Source organism: Protomyctophum bolini (genome assembly GCF_963924005.1).
Source record: "Protomyctophum bolini genome assembly, chromosome: 2".
Taxonomy (NCBI): Eukaryota; Metazoa; Chordata; class Actinopteri; order Myctophiformes; family Myctophidae; genus Protomyctophum; species Protomyctophum bolini.
Genome location: NC_137863.1, coordinates 16,637,125 through 16,651,060, shown reverse-complemented (window position 1 = coordinate 16,651,060; position 13,936 = coordinate 16,637,125). Strand labels below are relative to the sequence as shown.

General features: G+C 42.8%; 1 protein-coding gene across 2 annotated transcripts in view; it reads left to right on the top strand.

Annotated features, from left to right (window-relative positions):
• The first annotated feature begins 302 nt into the window (after window positions 1-302).
• mapkapk2a (MAPK activated protein kinase 2a) overlaps window positions 303-13,936 on the top strand; it is a 28,135-nt gene continuing 14,501 nt past the window's right edge. For both annotated transcript variants that reach the window (XM_080788840.1, XM_080788839.1), the window contains exon 1: window positions 303-1,137. In XM_080788840.1, the coding sequence (XP_080644966.1) occupies window positions 874-1,137 (264 nt within the window). In that variant the 5' untranslated portion in view covers window positions 303-873. The remainder of the gene's footprint in view (window positions 1,138-13,936) is intronic.

Sequence of the window (13,936 nt, the reverse complement as noted above, 5' to 3'; positions counted from 1 at the left end):
TGAACAAGGTGGACCCTCTTGTAAACAAGTCTTGTGCTTTATTGGTCGTCCACTCACAGTTAAAAAAAATTGTTTGGAGTTGTGATTGAAATGTACTGTAATTCGGCAAACTGTTAATACATACTTCAATCAAATCAATCATGTGGCCTAGTCACTTCTTTTCAACTTGTTTTCATAGACCAGGTCGCTTAATTCTCTTGCGAAATCTGGCAACACTGAATCCAGGGGCCCCACCATGGCTCTGCCCACAATGACGTAATCACTAAACTGACTGGGGGCGGGCTCTCCTGTCCGCCGTCGGAAGGAAAGTAAAAAGCATTTTCGACGTCAGAAGAGTTGTTCGTCTTGTTGTCTTTTCTATTCTTTCCGGCTTTTTTTTTTACTCGTCAAGTCGCCAAAGTTTGCACACAATTAAAGTGTTTCGTGTCGGATCTTTAGCTTTGTTTTATTATGGTAATGTCTGTATTAGTAGTATCGCTGTTAGACTCGGTGAAATGCTCTTTCAGGAACCGGCAGACGGAGGACCCCCGTCGGCGCTAACCGCTAGCCGAGCCGCCGTTCACAGGTCAAGAATAGGACCATGCTAGCATGCTAAACAGCTTAGCCAACTTAGCACGTTTATCAAAGAGACCGCGAACGAAGTCGCCGTAGTTTTTATTATTTTATAGTTTTTTTTAATCTCACGTCTGGTGCCATTAGAACCTGCATATTATTTAGCCAGCTATTTAATTGTTGAGCGACCCAACTCATCAGAGCAGAGGCCACCTGAACCCAGGAAGAAGAATCAGTGTAGCAGAGAAAGAGACAAGTGGAGTCGGACTGTTGGGGAGAAACGGAGACAGGTGTATCCTCTGGGGGACATCAACAACAACAATGCTCTCCAACGCACAGAACCAGCCCCTGTTCCCGAACAACACGCAGCAGGGCCAGCAGCAGCAGAACCCCGCCGGCCAGCAACAGCAGAACCCCGCGGGTCAGTTCTTACAGTTCCACGTCAAAGCCGGAGGTCATCTCCAGATCAAGAAGAACGCGATCACGGACGAGTACAAGGTCACCAGCCAGGTGCTGGGACTGGGCATCAATGGCAAGGTGCTGGAGATCTTCCAGAAGAAGAGCGGAGACAAGTACGCGCTGAAGGTATGTTTATTTATGAACATGACACGATGGTGCACTGTCTGGTAGAAGTGATTGATTGATTGATTCATCAGACAGAAATGTAAACAGCACGAGAGGTACAGTCAGACATTTGAGCTAAAAGTATAACAAAAAAGTCCTGGGGACAGCATACAAAATAACCCAATCCAATATCATCAACAAATACATACAGTAACACTATGTAAAACACTGTACTGTGTCCTTTGATTTGGTTTAATATCCTCTGTTATTGGCAGGTAGATGAATAAACTGAATTAAATGTATACACCCGGGCTTTCCTTTTGACATTGATTGAATACTTTATTAACAGCAAAAAGTACAGTGGTACAGTACAATTATATATTATGCTAAAAGGATAACACAAAAAGCACTTTGGGCTTGTTGACACTGTGGTCCTATCTCCTATGTATTCAACTCATCAAGAAAGACATTTAAATTGATACAATAGTACAAGAAATCATCAACACTAGACTGAAAGTATATGTATAGAAATCATAGACTTGTAAATAATATATATCAAGCTTTACAGATAAACAACACGGGTGAAAAGTGAAATCACACTGCTGTCCGTAGAGATCACTTTATCTCGTTGTCTGGTCAATGATTAATCAATGGTAGACGTCATTGATTAACCTTTTCCCAGGTGGACAGTGTCCTACCAAATGAATCTCTGCCTCGAACCTTATACCTAGTTACCTACGTCATAGTCATAGAAACATATATGTTTGACAATGATTGGGAATATGCTACTGGACTGCTGTAAACACTAAACAAGCACTCTCACTCTTATTACACAATATCACCACCTGATGAATCAGAGCAGGGGAACATCCTGTTGATTCCTGTGCGATGGTTGGTTGGTACCTACGTTTGTGTGTGTGCGTGTGTGTGTGTGTGTGTGTGTGTGTGTCATTTTCTCCCCAAATGTGTGGTGTAATCCTGTGTTGTTGCAGTGTGTCATGTGGAAACCTTGGAGAATGGTCAGGCGTAAAGATTAATGACCATTTATAATTATATTCAAATGCATGCCTCTGGTCAATTGGGTCTTCTTATAACTTATGAGCCGTAGCCTTGCCAAGCCAATGAAGCCATGTGGCCATTAGGGCAGAAGCCTGTCTCCTGTTTCTGTAGCGTGACTGAGGCAGCTTGATGTACAAGTGTGTCCCCCTGGACATGACACTAGTATGTCTCCGGATTCTCTCTTTTCCTGGTGTTTCGCCCTGGTGGACGTGTTTTTGAGGTTAGGTTTGGGCATAGTTTCTGTGAGGTTAGGCATACGTTTTGGGAGGTTAAGGGTTTAGGCATAGTCGTTTTTTGAAGTTAGGGTGTGAGACACACCAATGAAAGAGGGAGACCCAGTATGTCGCAGGGATTTACCACCAATCCAACCCTTGATACTGAGTGCTAAGCAGTAAGGAGTAAGGACCTAACCTCCCAGTCTCATGGCGGACAGTCTAACCACAAGGCAACTGAGCTGAGGTTCTTATCAAAGCTTATTTGAAACACTGTATCATGCCACACTGTAACATGTGTGGCATGTTTACAAGCCTGCAACCAGCTGAAGTGGCCACATTAAATTGAGCATTGTGTCATGCATTCATTGAGAGAGAGCTGGGGTTTACAGGCTGTCACATTCAAGCTGGCACCAAACCACCAAAATGTATATAATAAATCAAATCCATTACAAATAATAAATAACCTATGGCCTAGTTACCTAGGACAAGAGTCAAAAGCCTGAAAGGGGTGATCTCTTGTCTTTATGTTTTCTTACATCTTTTATATGGCTCGTTTGCATTATAGACTAGTCACATTTTGTATCTTTGCATAGGTCCTTTCCTTGTAGTCTAGATAAAATCCTTGTTGTATTATTCAAATCGATGCAATTTGAATATTAATTTAATCCGATTTGAAACACTGGTTGTTGGAGGTGTGTGTGTGAGGTGAAATGTGGTATGTTTAAGTTGAGTAAGTACTAAGCAGTGAAGGGAGACCACATACACAAACTGACTGCTATGGTAAGCAACAGGCAATTTAGAATATGAAAGATAACGCATACAGATTTATGAGGTAATGGTACTGTTAGGGATGTTAATGGCTAACCGTAAACCAATATTATTATTGCGGTGTAAACACTCGGTTAAACAATGATTCGCTAAACTTTGATTTAAGTTATATTTTCATGTTGCGCAATCTGTTGTGAGCTTATAGATCTGCTATTTTTGACATTTAAAAAAATGGATACCTACAGTATAATGAATGATTGTGACACATTGGCTGCATAATTGCTATTACCGATGTAATAAAAACATGTAATCAAATAAATAATTGTCTGTGGTCCTAGACCACAAGAAGCCAATTCTACGTAGAAGAGACGTCATACATGATCAAGTCTGTGTTCATTTATTTGTCTGGAAGTGGTGCAAAGGAAATTGGAATGCTGTGTGTTGTTGACATGGCTATACTCTTTCTTATCATCTCTGTCACTGTCTATCAGGAGTCTGAGTCTCTGCTGCAGTGATTGCATTGCACACAATGTTGTACCTGATATCGTTGCTGTTGGGGCGGGGCATAAACCTCTTATCTCCGACTCCATGTTATAACTTTTTGTGCGCCATCCAAAAGTATCAAAAGTGGCAGATCTGCAAGCTCAAAATGTAAAGCAACGTGCTTCTTCGAGCTTAATGTAGATCTGCTACTTTTGCTATTTTTGAATTTGAATCCTGAAAAGTTATAGTTTTGGTTACAAGTTATAGCTTCCAACCAACAGAGATATATATATATATATATACTGTATGTACCATCTATGAGCTCAACCATCACGGACAGTTGTCACTTGTCAGAGCTGCTGAATGTCTACACACACACACACACACACACACACACACACACACACACACACACACACACACTGGAGCGTGCTCACTCACAGATTAAATTCCTGAGTTTTGGGATTATTGGGGATTGGGATTATGAGCCCCATAATATCGCATGTATGTTTGAACATCACAGCACATAAGCCTATAATTCTCTTTTTAGCTCTACTCAGATTTTTTATTGAGACTCTTGCGGTAAGATGACATTTTGATTCATCTGACAGACAGCCTCTGCACTGCAGTAAAATGCAGATTGAAGCTTATTGATGCCTCTGTGCTGGTGTAGATGGAAGGAGTCAAGGACGTGCTGTATATAGCCTAATAAGCGGATGCTGGGCACCTGTATTCACTAATGTTCTGGATGTCCCAGCGTTCCCTGGTGGCTGAGTCAGCCTACCTCTCGTCGATTCCATTTATTAGGCTGATATACTGTGCGTCAGGGCCAGGAATCTCCAGCGCATGGCCCGCGGTGACATCACCTGCTGTCAAAAACGTTATCTTTGTGCCAGTAATAATAGCTGAATCACAGATAGAGAGGGGAAATTGAATTGAGAGAGTGTGTGACTGTGACAGCTGTTGGGCTCTCAATCACCTGCTGCTATGCCTATTGTCGTCCTCCTCATAGCAGAGCAAGCTATGTGGAGATGGTGATGTCATGTCACCACCGTGGGTTTGGGTGTAGTGTTTGAGGTTAATGAACGTAAGCACTTATTCACTTCTTTAATCAAAAGCTTTTGTAGTTCCATCACAAAACCCAAAACAATCAGTGGCGAAAGACGCATCTGCCGTTCAAAATGTACGTTTTGTGTGTGTCTCACTCGGATACACGATGTTCACGGAGAAAAAAAACAACACGGACGGACGTGTGGAGTTAGACGTCACGTAGTACAATTACAATACCAGGGGTAACTCTGAGAGTGTACAAATGGAACCAAATGGACTAATGGAGGGTCCATTTGGTTCCATTTGTACACTCAAGTTACAGACTTTGTTAAGGGTTCATTTGGAACCGCCTCAAGTAACCCTGAGGATCCCTGTAGAACCAGTGAAGTGTAGGAATTTATAGGAATCGTTAAAGGGAACCATTAAACTCATTTACTGCCAGAGTTTATAGGACAGAGGTGCTACGTCCTCCTGGTGAACTGACAGGTGAACCAGGAGGATTATACAGCTGAACAGTCACAACACAGTGTAGTGTGTGGGGAGGAATGTAATGAAGAGCATGTAAATGAAGAGCTTCAACATTAGCCATTTCTGCCAAAGTTAGGAAGGGTGGCTTCCGCTGTCCGTCCATCAACCAGCCTTGCAGCCTCGTGGCGACAGAGAGGAGCTGTGCTTCTCAACAGCACAAGCATAGTTCATTCCAGCTCAGCACATTCACAAAATCATAGTAAAAAGGAAATGGTATTCATACAATGCTAAAAATAAGTAGTAATCATGTGTTGTACAACATCATACATTTCCATGGTTAGGCACTGGGAAAATCATGAATGGGCCAAACGAAAATGGATTAATTTGTTATCGGTCTCAAATTCACTGGGCTGCCAGTGATGCAAATATGCTGTGTTTTCACTGTACCCGCCAAGACCACCGCTGTACCCCCGAATACCGCAGACTTCCGAAAACTGTTTTTCCGAGCTTGTAGATCTGCGCATTTTGGCTAAAAACAGCCATTGCAATGATACCGTCTAACCTCAAATGAGAGACTGAGCTTGATGAGAGATTGAGCTGTGCATAAAAGCACCACACAGGCATACACTTTATTTAGCTCACTGAGTGTACCACAAAGTATTTAATTTACTTATTTTATTTATTTGGGTGCTATTTAATTTACTTTATAAACTGTTTGCATATACTTTGCACTGTTGTTTGCATAATTTGTGAGAATTGTGTTTCTTTCAGATACATTTTTATCTATGAATATAACCATATTATTATAACCATAAAGATGAAATTGGAGTTAAACTGCAATTTGTAATTCTTTTTTATATATATGTTTTTATACAAACTATGACTCCTAACGTCGTTGAAGTGGGACTCATAAAATGTCCCTGGGAGTGGGACCCATCTAAAAGACCACCCCTGGGTCCCTGGACCCAATACATTGAAAACCTATTTACATCACTGGGGCTATTCAAATATTTTCACATTTTCCCCAGAGCCCCAGGCCCCCAGACCATTGTGTCATTACGGGTTAATGCAAAATGTGTTTGTCAGATCAGGCATATATGGACGATTACAATTACAATGATGTAGCCTGTATGGTGCCTGGTGGAATTAGTCTTTATCTGTTTGGGGGACGGGGTGTGTGTGTGTGTGTGTGTGTGTGTGTGTGTGTGTGTGTTGAGTTGACTTTCATTAGGATTATACCACCATATCCACTGCTGTGCCACATGCTGATCTCCTTGCTGTGACCTACAACAGCTCAGCGTAATCTTTGTCTGGTCTGTCACTGTCAGTGACATTAATAGGCCCACTTATTGTGTGTCTGTGCCATGTGTATGAGTGAAAGATGGGGCCTTTGGCTATGAGGATAATTATTTTTGTTTTGTTCTTGTACTTACCATTCCTCTGTCCCTGTGTTTAGCTAACTAAAAAACATTCACTCGAGGCTATTTGCTGAATGAGTCCACTCTGATGTGACTCATTTCAGACAATGCCACTTGAATAGTGACATTGTCCCCACAATTAAGGAGACGCAATTTAGCTTCACGAGTAGAGGTTAAATTCTGAAATTGTAAAAAAAAGAAAATAGCAAAGTCTTCCTGGTCTGAAAGCTATGTACAAAACTGTGCCGTGTCTGCTGTGACACGACACATTTCACCTGTCGCAAACCCTGGCCTGGCTGGAGCCCGCCCATTGTCAATGTCAACATCACTGATGAAAGGCTTTTTTACAACGGTTGGAGAGGAAGAAACATCCTGACAGTCATCATGAGACAGTGTGAGGAAGGAAGGGAACCAGAAAGGGGAAGGAAGAGGTTCCCGGTCATAACTTCATGCCCTCCTCCATTCCTTCTGTATATCCATAAGGTGGTTCGACCGCCGCTGACAGTAGCATGTAGTCTAATAAATGTCAGATGATCATGATTTGTGGCTATCAATTATTTTCCTGCTGCGAATATTGCATCGATTATTTTATCGATGAATCGAATAATCAAAAGCCCCTTTAAGAATAATAATATATTTTATATTTCAATCAATCATTAACCACTTAAGCCCTTCTTTATACTTTGTCGCACAACTATGCTGTGCAAGAATAGTTGCAACTTGCCACGCACTGAGCTTGTAGATCGGCTATTTTCACTGTTCAAGAAATGTAATGTTTTGGGGCAGATTTTTGCCAAGAAGAATGAGGCCAAAAGAAGGGGTGGATTATTCATTGATTATTTTATAAAATGAGCGATTATCAGTATAATCGATTAGTTAATTAAAATTAGCTGTTGCACCCGGTCACCCTAGTATAGTTTAAAATCAAACCAGTGTTGTTGGACTTCCTTTCTGTCACTGTGCACCTGAACAAACTTCTGAATTTCTGCTTTTGAAGATACATTTAGATGCAATTGTCTTTGCAAAAGTTTTTGTGCATCCGGAACTGGCATTTAAAACACACTGGTGGTGACTCTGGTGAGTGCATCCAAAAAGGGTAAAGAAAAAAAGTAAATGGCAGAGTCACATAAAGCAGTTTGACCTGTTCCAGAATGGTGGATGAATTCTTGAGTTCCTAACACTATAATATTCTGGAACCAGAAATGGGACCCTTGACAAGAACGTGTGAAGCGGAAGTATAGAAGTTGCTTCTAAAAGTAGGCCATAGGCAGACTTCCCTTCCATGATGAGATGACATTTATGAGCTTTATCGCACACGCACGGCCACGTGCGAGCACGCACATGCGTGCACACACACACACACACACACACACACACACACGCGCACACACACACACATTGTATAATCCAAGATAATTATTATTTTATATGGAAGTTTAAAATGTATACTCAATTTAAATGTTTTATATATCAAAAAGTAATTTGTTCTCTATAATTCTCATTATAGAAACTTGATTTCAAGATCTTGCACTTTATTTTCAGTCAAAAACATTGGTATTCTATTCGGTGGTCTAGGTTAGGACTCTCCAAAAAAGCATCCGAACCAGATATCTTGTTGGCTCTAATCCAGTGGTTCCTAAACTGGATTATTTTTACATGGGCTGGTTTCCATAAAGAGCGTCTTTGCAAATGTTTCTGGTTTTATTTCTGTTGCAGCTTGTATACAACTTGATTCTTGGTTTGCCGTGTGATCCTGTTCTGACAAACTGTCGAACCAGTCTGCGTCTTCCAGTCTAACCTGTAAGCATGGGCACCCAAGCACAACGTTTGAAGTGCACTGGATGCTGTGGAAAGAATATATACAGTATATATGTTTATGCAGTTCTCAAGTAGTCTCCATTTTGAGTAAAAGAACGGTCAAATCTGTCGACCTAGGAACGGTAAACGGTTGGCACCAAAACCTACTCAGCCCCGGGAGTACGCATTCTCACTCCAGAGACGGCAAAGGTTTGATGTCTCGGGGGTACCGAGACATCAGACGATGGGGGGATGATTTATTATTCTGTCCCCCTTTGCAGCGTTCGGCCACAGTGCCTCTCGTGGCCTCCGCTAGGGGCTGTAAGTGTTCCACCTCACTGGCGCCGACTCACAAGCACCAAGCGTATTTCTAAACGTTCAAAACCAAAAATGGGGACGACCGGCAGGTTACCTTAATTAGCTTTGTTTAAAAGAATTGTCAACATTGCATAGGCATTTTGCCTCATCCCGGCATTTAAGCTAAACAAGAAATGTGAAGATTTATCTTAAAGGGATGCTTTTTTCACGTCGATGACAACCCTATGTGTCGACTGACTCGAGACTTCAATATAGAACACGGTTGGAATTTCCCAAACGGGTCCATGGAAAGGGGGGGGGGGGGGGGGGGCACTGCACTATAGCAATGCTCGGTGTTGTTCCAGAGGAATGTGTGTGTCTTATCTCCAGTGACAGTGGACTGAAGGGCTCAAGTGTTTATATACTAGTGTGGCAGACCCGGCAGGCATGATAGTTTTACGTGGTGTTGAAAACAGCTGACCTACAAGCTCACAACACAGTGAATGTGCCGCGCGCGCTGTGAGCTTGTAAATCAGTGTGCGACAGAGCAGAAATTAGGCTTGAGATGGACAAGCTTGCTTAATGGTTGACTGAAGAACGTGGATATTTGCTGAGTTCTTCCCGTAGAAAAAAATTGTTTTCTCTTCTCTAACGTAGCACTGGTTAAGAGCTTTGCTTGTAATTACTTAACCACCACTTTATTTTGAGCATGTCATTATAGGCAAAAAAACCAAAAATGATAATTTCTTTAAAAGCAGATCTACAAGCTAATTTCTACAGCTATTTATGCTATCCATCGTACAGCATATGCAGAGTGGTCCAATCGGGCTTTTTAGGTAGGATGATTTAACCACTGAGTGTGAGCTGTGGTGTCTGCTCTGTGTTAGTGATGTTTATGGTCTGGCTCACTTACCGACCCCCCCCCCCCCCCCAGATTACTGAACTGTATGACACAAAACAAGCAGATCAGCTCGTGGCAAAAATACTTAGCTTGGCGATGTTAAGCTTCTTTGACTAAACAGAGATTTTGATTTGTTTTGTACTCATTTGTTATCTCATATTTTGTACTCGTATTGTTGCCATGTCCGCTTATAAGTGACGTTTGGCTTGTTTTTCTGTAGGGACACTTGTAAATATTGGTGGTTGTGGTGTTTTTGGGTCTTGTTTCTAAAGTGTAGTTGCTTATTTTGGCTTGTTTCTTAATGTTGTTTAAACCAGGGGTTCTCAAACATTTTCATGTCAAGGAACCCCACATTAATATGTACACTCCACGGACCCCCATCTGAAAATATTTTGTGCCAGGGAGGTGTTGGGGAAATTTGTTTGAATAGCTGATCTACAAGCTCAAAACGTGTGTAGATCTTTTTAAAATAGCTGATGTTTCCATAGGTTTAAACTAAGTGCTCATGTGGCCGATAGTCACTTATTTTGGCCTTGTTTTCATAGACCAGGTTGCTTGTTTCTCTCGCAAATCCTGCCAACACTGATTCCTGTTGTTGATGCCCAGTGCCTCCCTCGCCCCACTTCAGAGTTCAGACCCCACCATGGTGTTTCTGTCACCTCCTCCTTTCCTCAGTTTTGAGACTGTGTTACTGTTTAGGAGGATGTGGCATTGTGGCTGTGCCTTGGTGGCAGACTAGTATTTAATTACTGCCTCCTACTCTCTTTTCCCGAGAAACGTACCCATGATGAGCTTTCCATGTTGAATGTGAACACCCACAGAGACAATTTCACTCTGTCTCACTCACTTGTTTTTTAATGAAAGATTGAAAAGGTTATACCTCACAGCCTAATGTTTGACTCTTTGCCTCTTTTTCAAATACATTTTGGGGCTAATGTTTGTTTGTTTTTTATTGGGAACTAGCTCATGACAGTATAAAAATCTAAATATAAAATAGGGCGTAAGCGGTTAATGACCCAAAAATGCACTATGTTCTTTTCTTTTTCATGTTGATTCATTCATATAAAAAACAACACCACACTAATTAATTAAAAAGAAAATAATAAATATTTGCTTAAATGTTTGCCTCTAGTCTGAAAGTGTAAACCTTTTCCCCTGCTGGTTGGTATCATGCTAATCTGGCTAAGCCTCACTTTTTCTGGATCTATTTTTGTGTTTGTATGCATCTCCTCTCCGCCTGCATTGGCCTCGTGATGTGTCCCTAATAAGGAAGTGAAGTGGTTGAGTGCTGCTGAATGGTCTTATCAGAAAAGGGAAGTGGATGTGATTGTGTTTTTCTGTAGCATCATTCAGACAAACTGCTATGAGGTGATTAATGCTGTGAGGCTTAGGCCTACCACGCACACACGCACGCATGTATGCACATACACTCTCGCAACCCACAGCACAGATTCACACTGCTCAAATTATGTTTGAATGGAACGTATATTTATTTTATTTAAGTCTGACTGTCTATGGTGCCCAACTCCCGGCCCATTTCCTGGTGTCTATCTTGTTGATAGGTTCTTTTTAAACTGTCCGGTTAAGGGGACGTGTCCACTGTCCACATAGAACGCCTTTTGAGTTGGCAGCGCCAGTCTTCCATGTATTGAAACACACTCTCACTCGGTGTTGAATTGTTACTGTAACCATGTTTACATTGTTTCAGCTAAGCTATTTGTGCTTATGAAAACGGATGACGGGACATTTGAGCAGTGAGCACCTCAATGGTTGATGGGTTCAAACTGTGCGGGCATCTGCGAGTGCTATGGACATGATATCCAAAGTGCGTTCTCTGTGGACACGGACCCTAATGGAACAGAGAATAGTATTGACTATTACTATTTGTCGATGGATTTTCCCCACACAGACAGACACACGCATACACGCATGCACACATACGCACAGTCGCACACGCACACTCACTCTCACTCTCTCACCCCCCCAAAACCACAGCACAGAGTCACACGGGAGATCCCCATATCATTTGAAAACTGTAGGAGACTGCAATAATTAGTAAATAACACATCATTCTTAGCATTTTTCTGTATCGAAGTGATGATCTAAACGATACAGAGGAGGGAATTTCAGGTTGTTTGGACAAGCATCTGTGAGGTGGAACTGAGATTAAAAAGTAATACACATGCTAAAATTCCCATCGTTGATCATAAATTAGTCACTCGTCTCCTCTCGCACCTCATCTGATTTCCTAATCCTTATCGTCTCACATCAGACCCTCCTCCTCGGTCGGCTTTCTCCCCCCCCATCCGTCTGTGTGAGGAAGTGAGACAGCTGTTTTCTACGTGCGATGTACTGTAGTCTGTAGATGTAGTCACTCGCTGCGACTCTGTGCCGTTCCGACTGATGTGAGTCTTATCTTTAATGACGGTTGTGTTGCGCAATGGGACACCTGTTAGCCAGACAGAAAGATGCCTTGAGCAAGGTGTCTGGCTGCCTTTACGTCGGATGCAGGCAGCCACTTGACTCACCCACCTGTGAGTCAAGTGGCTACTAACAAACAAACACCTGACACCACCTGACACCACCAAAATAATAATATATTTGAACTGGCAAGTTCAATATAGTTGAGGCAATTACATTTAGTTTGACTCTGTTCCACAGATAAATATTGTGAAAATAGCTCGTCTACAAGCTTGTGATATACTGTTAGATCTGCTACTGTATGTGCCACTATCGTACAATGAAATACAAATGCCTTACTGCCTTGCTGGAACTCTGTGACGTCACAAATAAAGGTCAGGGCACAAAAGGGCAATGCAATGGCAGAAGTGACGCCACTGACAACCCCTGAAGACATGCACCATTAAGGTGACAACCCCTGAAGACATGCCCCATTAAGGTGCTTATGTCATTGTTTTTTGTCCGTTTTATCTGTGTCACAGACGACAGGTTTGATGCCTCTCTTATAAGCTGGTGCACAATGCCCTAGCCTCAATAACAGACCAAAAGCTCATCCCCATAGCTGATTTAACCCCCATGGGTCACAGGGAAACCCACAGGGAACCGTATCCCCATACCACCCTCTGTCATACCGCCTCCACTCATACCTCGTTCCATTGTGCCACCGCCCTCCACTGAGCAGTCTATCTCTATCTATCTTAAACCCTCTTCCTGCATTGACAGAACCAGTCTTAACCCCTTCCGTGCGTGTCCCACACAGGCAGGTGGAGGATTGAGCCTTCAACCCCACGGTGTCCCACCCACCCAGCCCCCCGTCCGACCACACCCCCTGTCCTCCAGCCCCGGGCTCAGGGGGCTTTTGTGTCGGCTGGAGGGGTTTATTGTATGTCCATCTGCCCCCACCACGTCTCCCCCTCCACAAGGCTCACAGCTCACTGCTTTAGCCTCAAAGGGACCACAGCAGATGTTGGCCTGTGACGCCACACGACACTAGGTGGAGAGGTGTGTGTGTGTGTGTGTGTGTGTGTGTGCGTGCGTGCGCGCGCGTGTGTGACTGTGTGTGTGTGTGTGTGTGCCTTTGTTTGCGGAAAGAGGTAGTTGTATTCGGAAGGGTTGATATCAGTTTTAGAGCACACTCCATCTCAGTTCCTCTTTGACACATGGACAGCAGGCTAATGCGCGTCAAATATATCCACCTTTTTATTTTAAACTACTTCCCAATGTTTAACTGAACCCAGTCCTTGTTTGGTGCTCGGTGGCTGTGTCACTATAAGCCTGTTGTTATTACTCAGTGTTTTGAGATTCATCTGCAACAATGGCTAACTTGTAAATCACACCAGTCCGGCGTGTGGCTCTTGTCTCGTGATGGGTTTATGCGGTTACGGTTCATGTCTTATATTGAATTTTTTGGCAGTTTGGTGACTATTTGGTGACCCCAAGCAAACTGCCGTTGCTTGGGGAACAACATAGCGCACCATAAAATTGGTGGTTTTACCGTGGTTACTTGGCCAACTAAGATTTTGACAACCACGGCCTCTTGAGGCTTATCTAGCTTTATTTTGCACTTCCACTTGGCTATTCTTAAATGGCCCCGCTGAGCGTAAACACCTAGGAGGAGGACAGGCTCACGGCACTTATTGACATTATGCAACAACATCCAGGTCAGGACAGGGAAAGTAGGCCTCTGGGCCTGGGTGTAGTGGTGTAGCACCGGGAATGGGTGAGTGTGTCGGGGCTTTGTGGCTCTGTGTGCACACCAGACCAGAGGACGATGTTGTTGTTTCTAACCCATTATTAGACCTGAGGCCAATTCTACAAATGTCTTAAAGAATTAATAAATAAACAAACTGTTTTCAGTGGTGCGCAAACGTTTTCATGTCAAGGACCCCCCAAAATGATCTGTA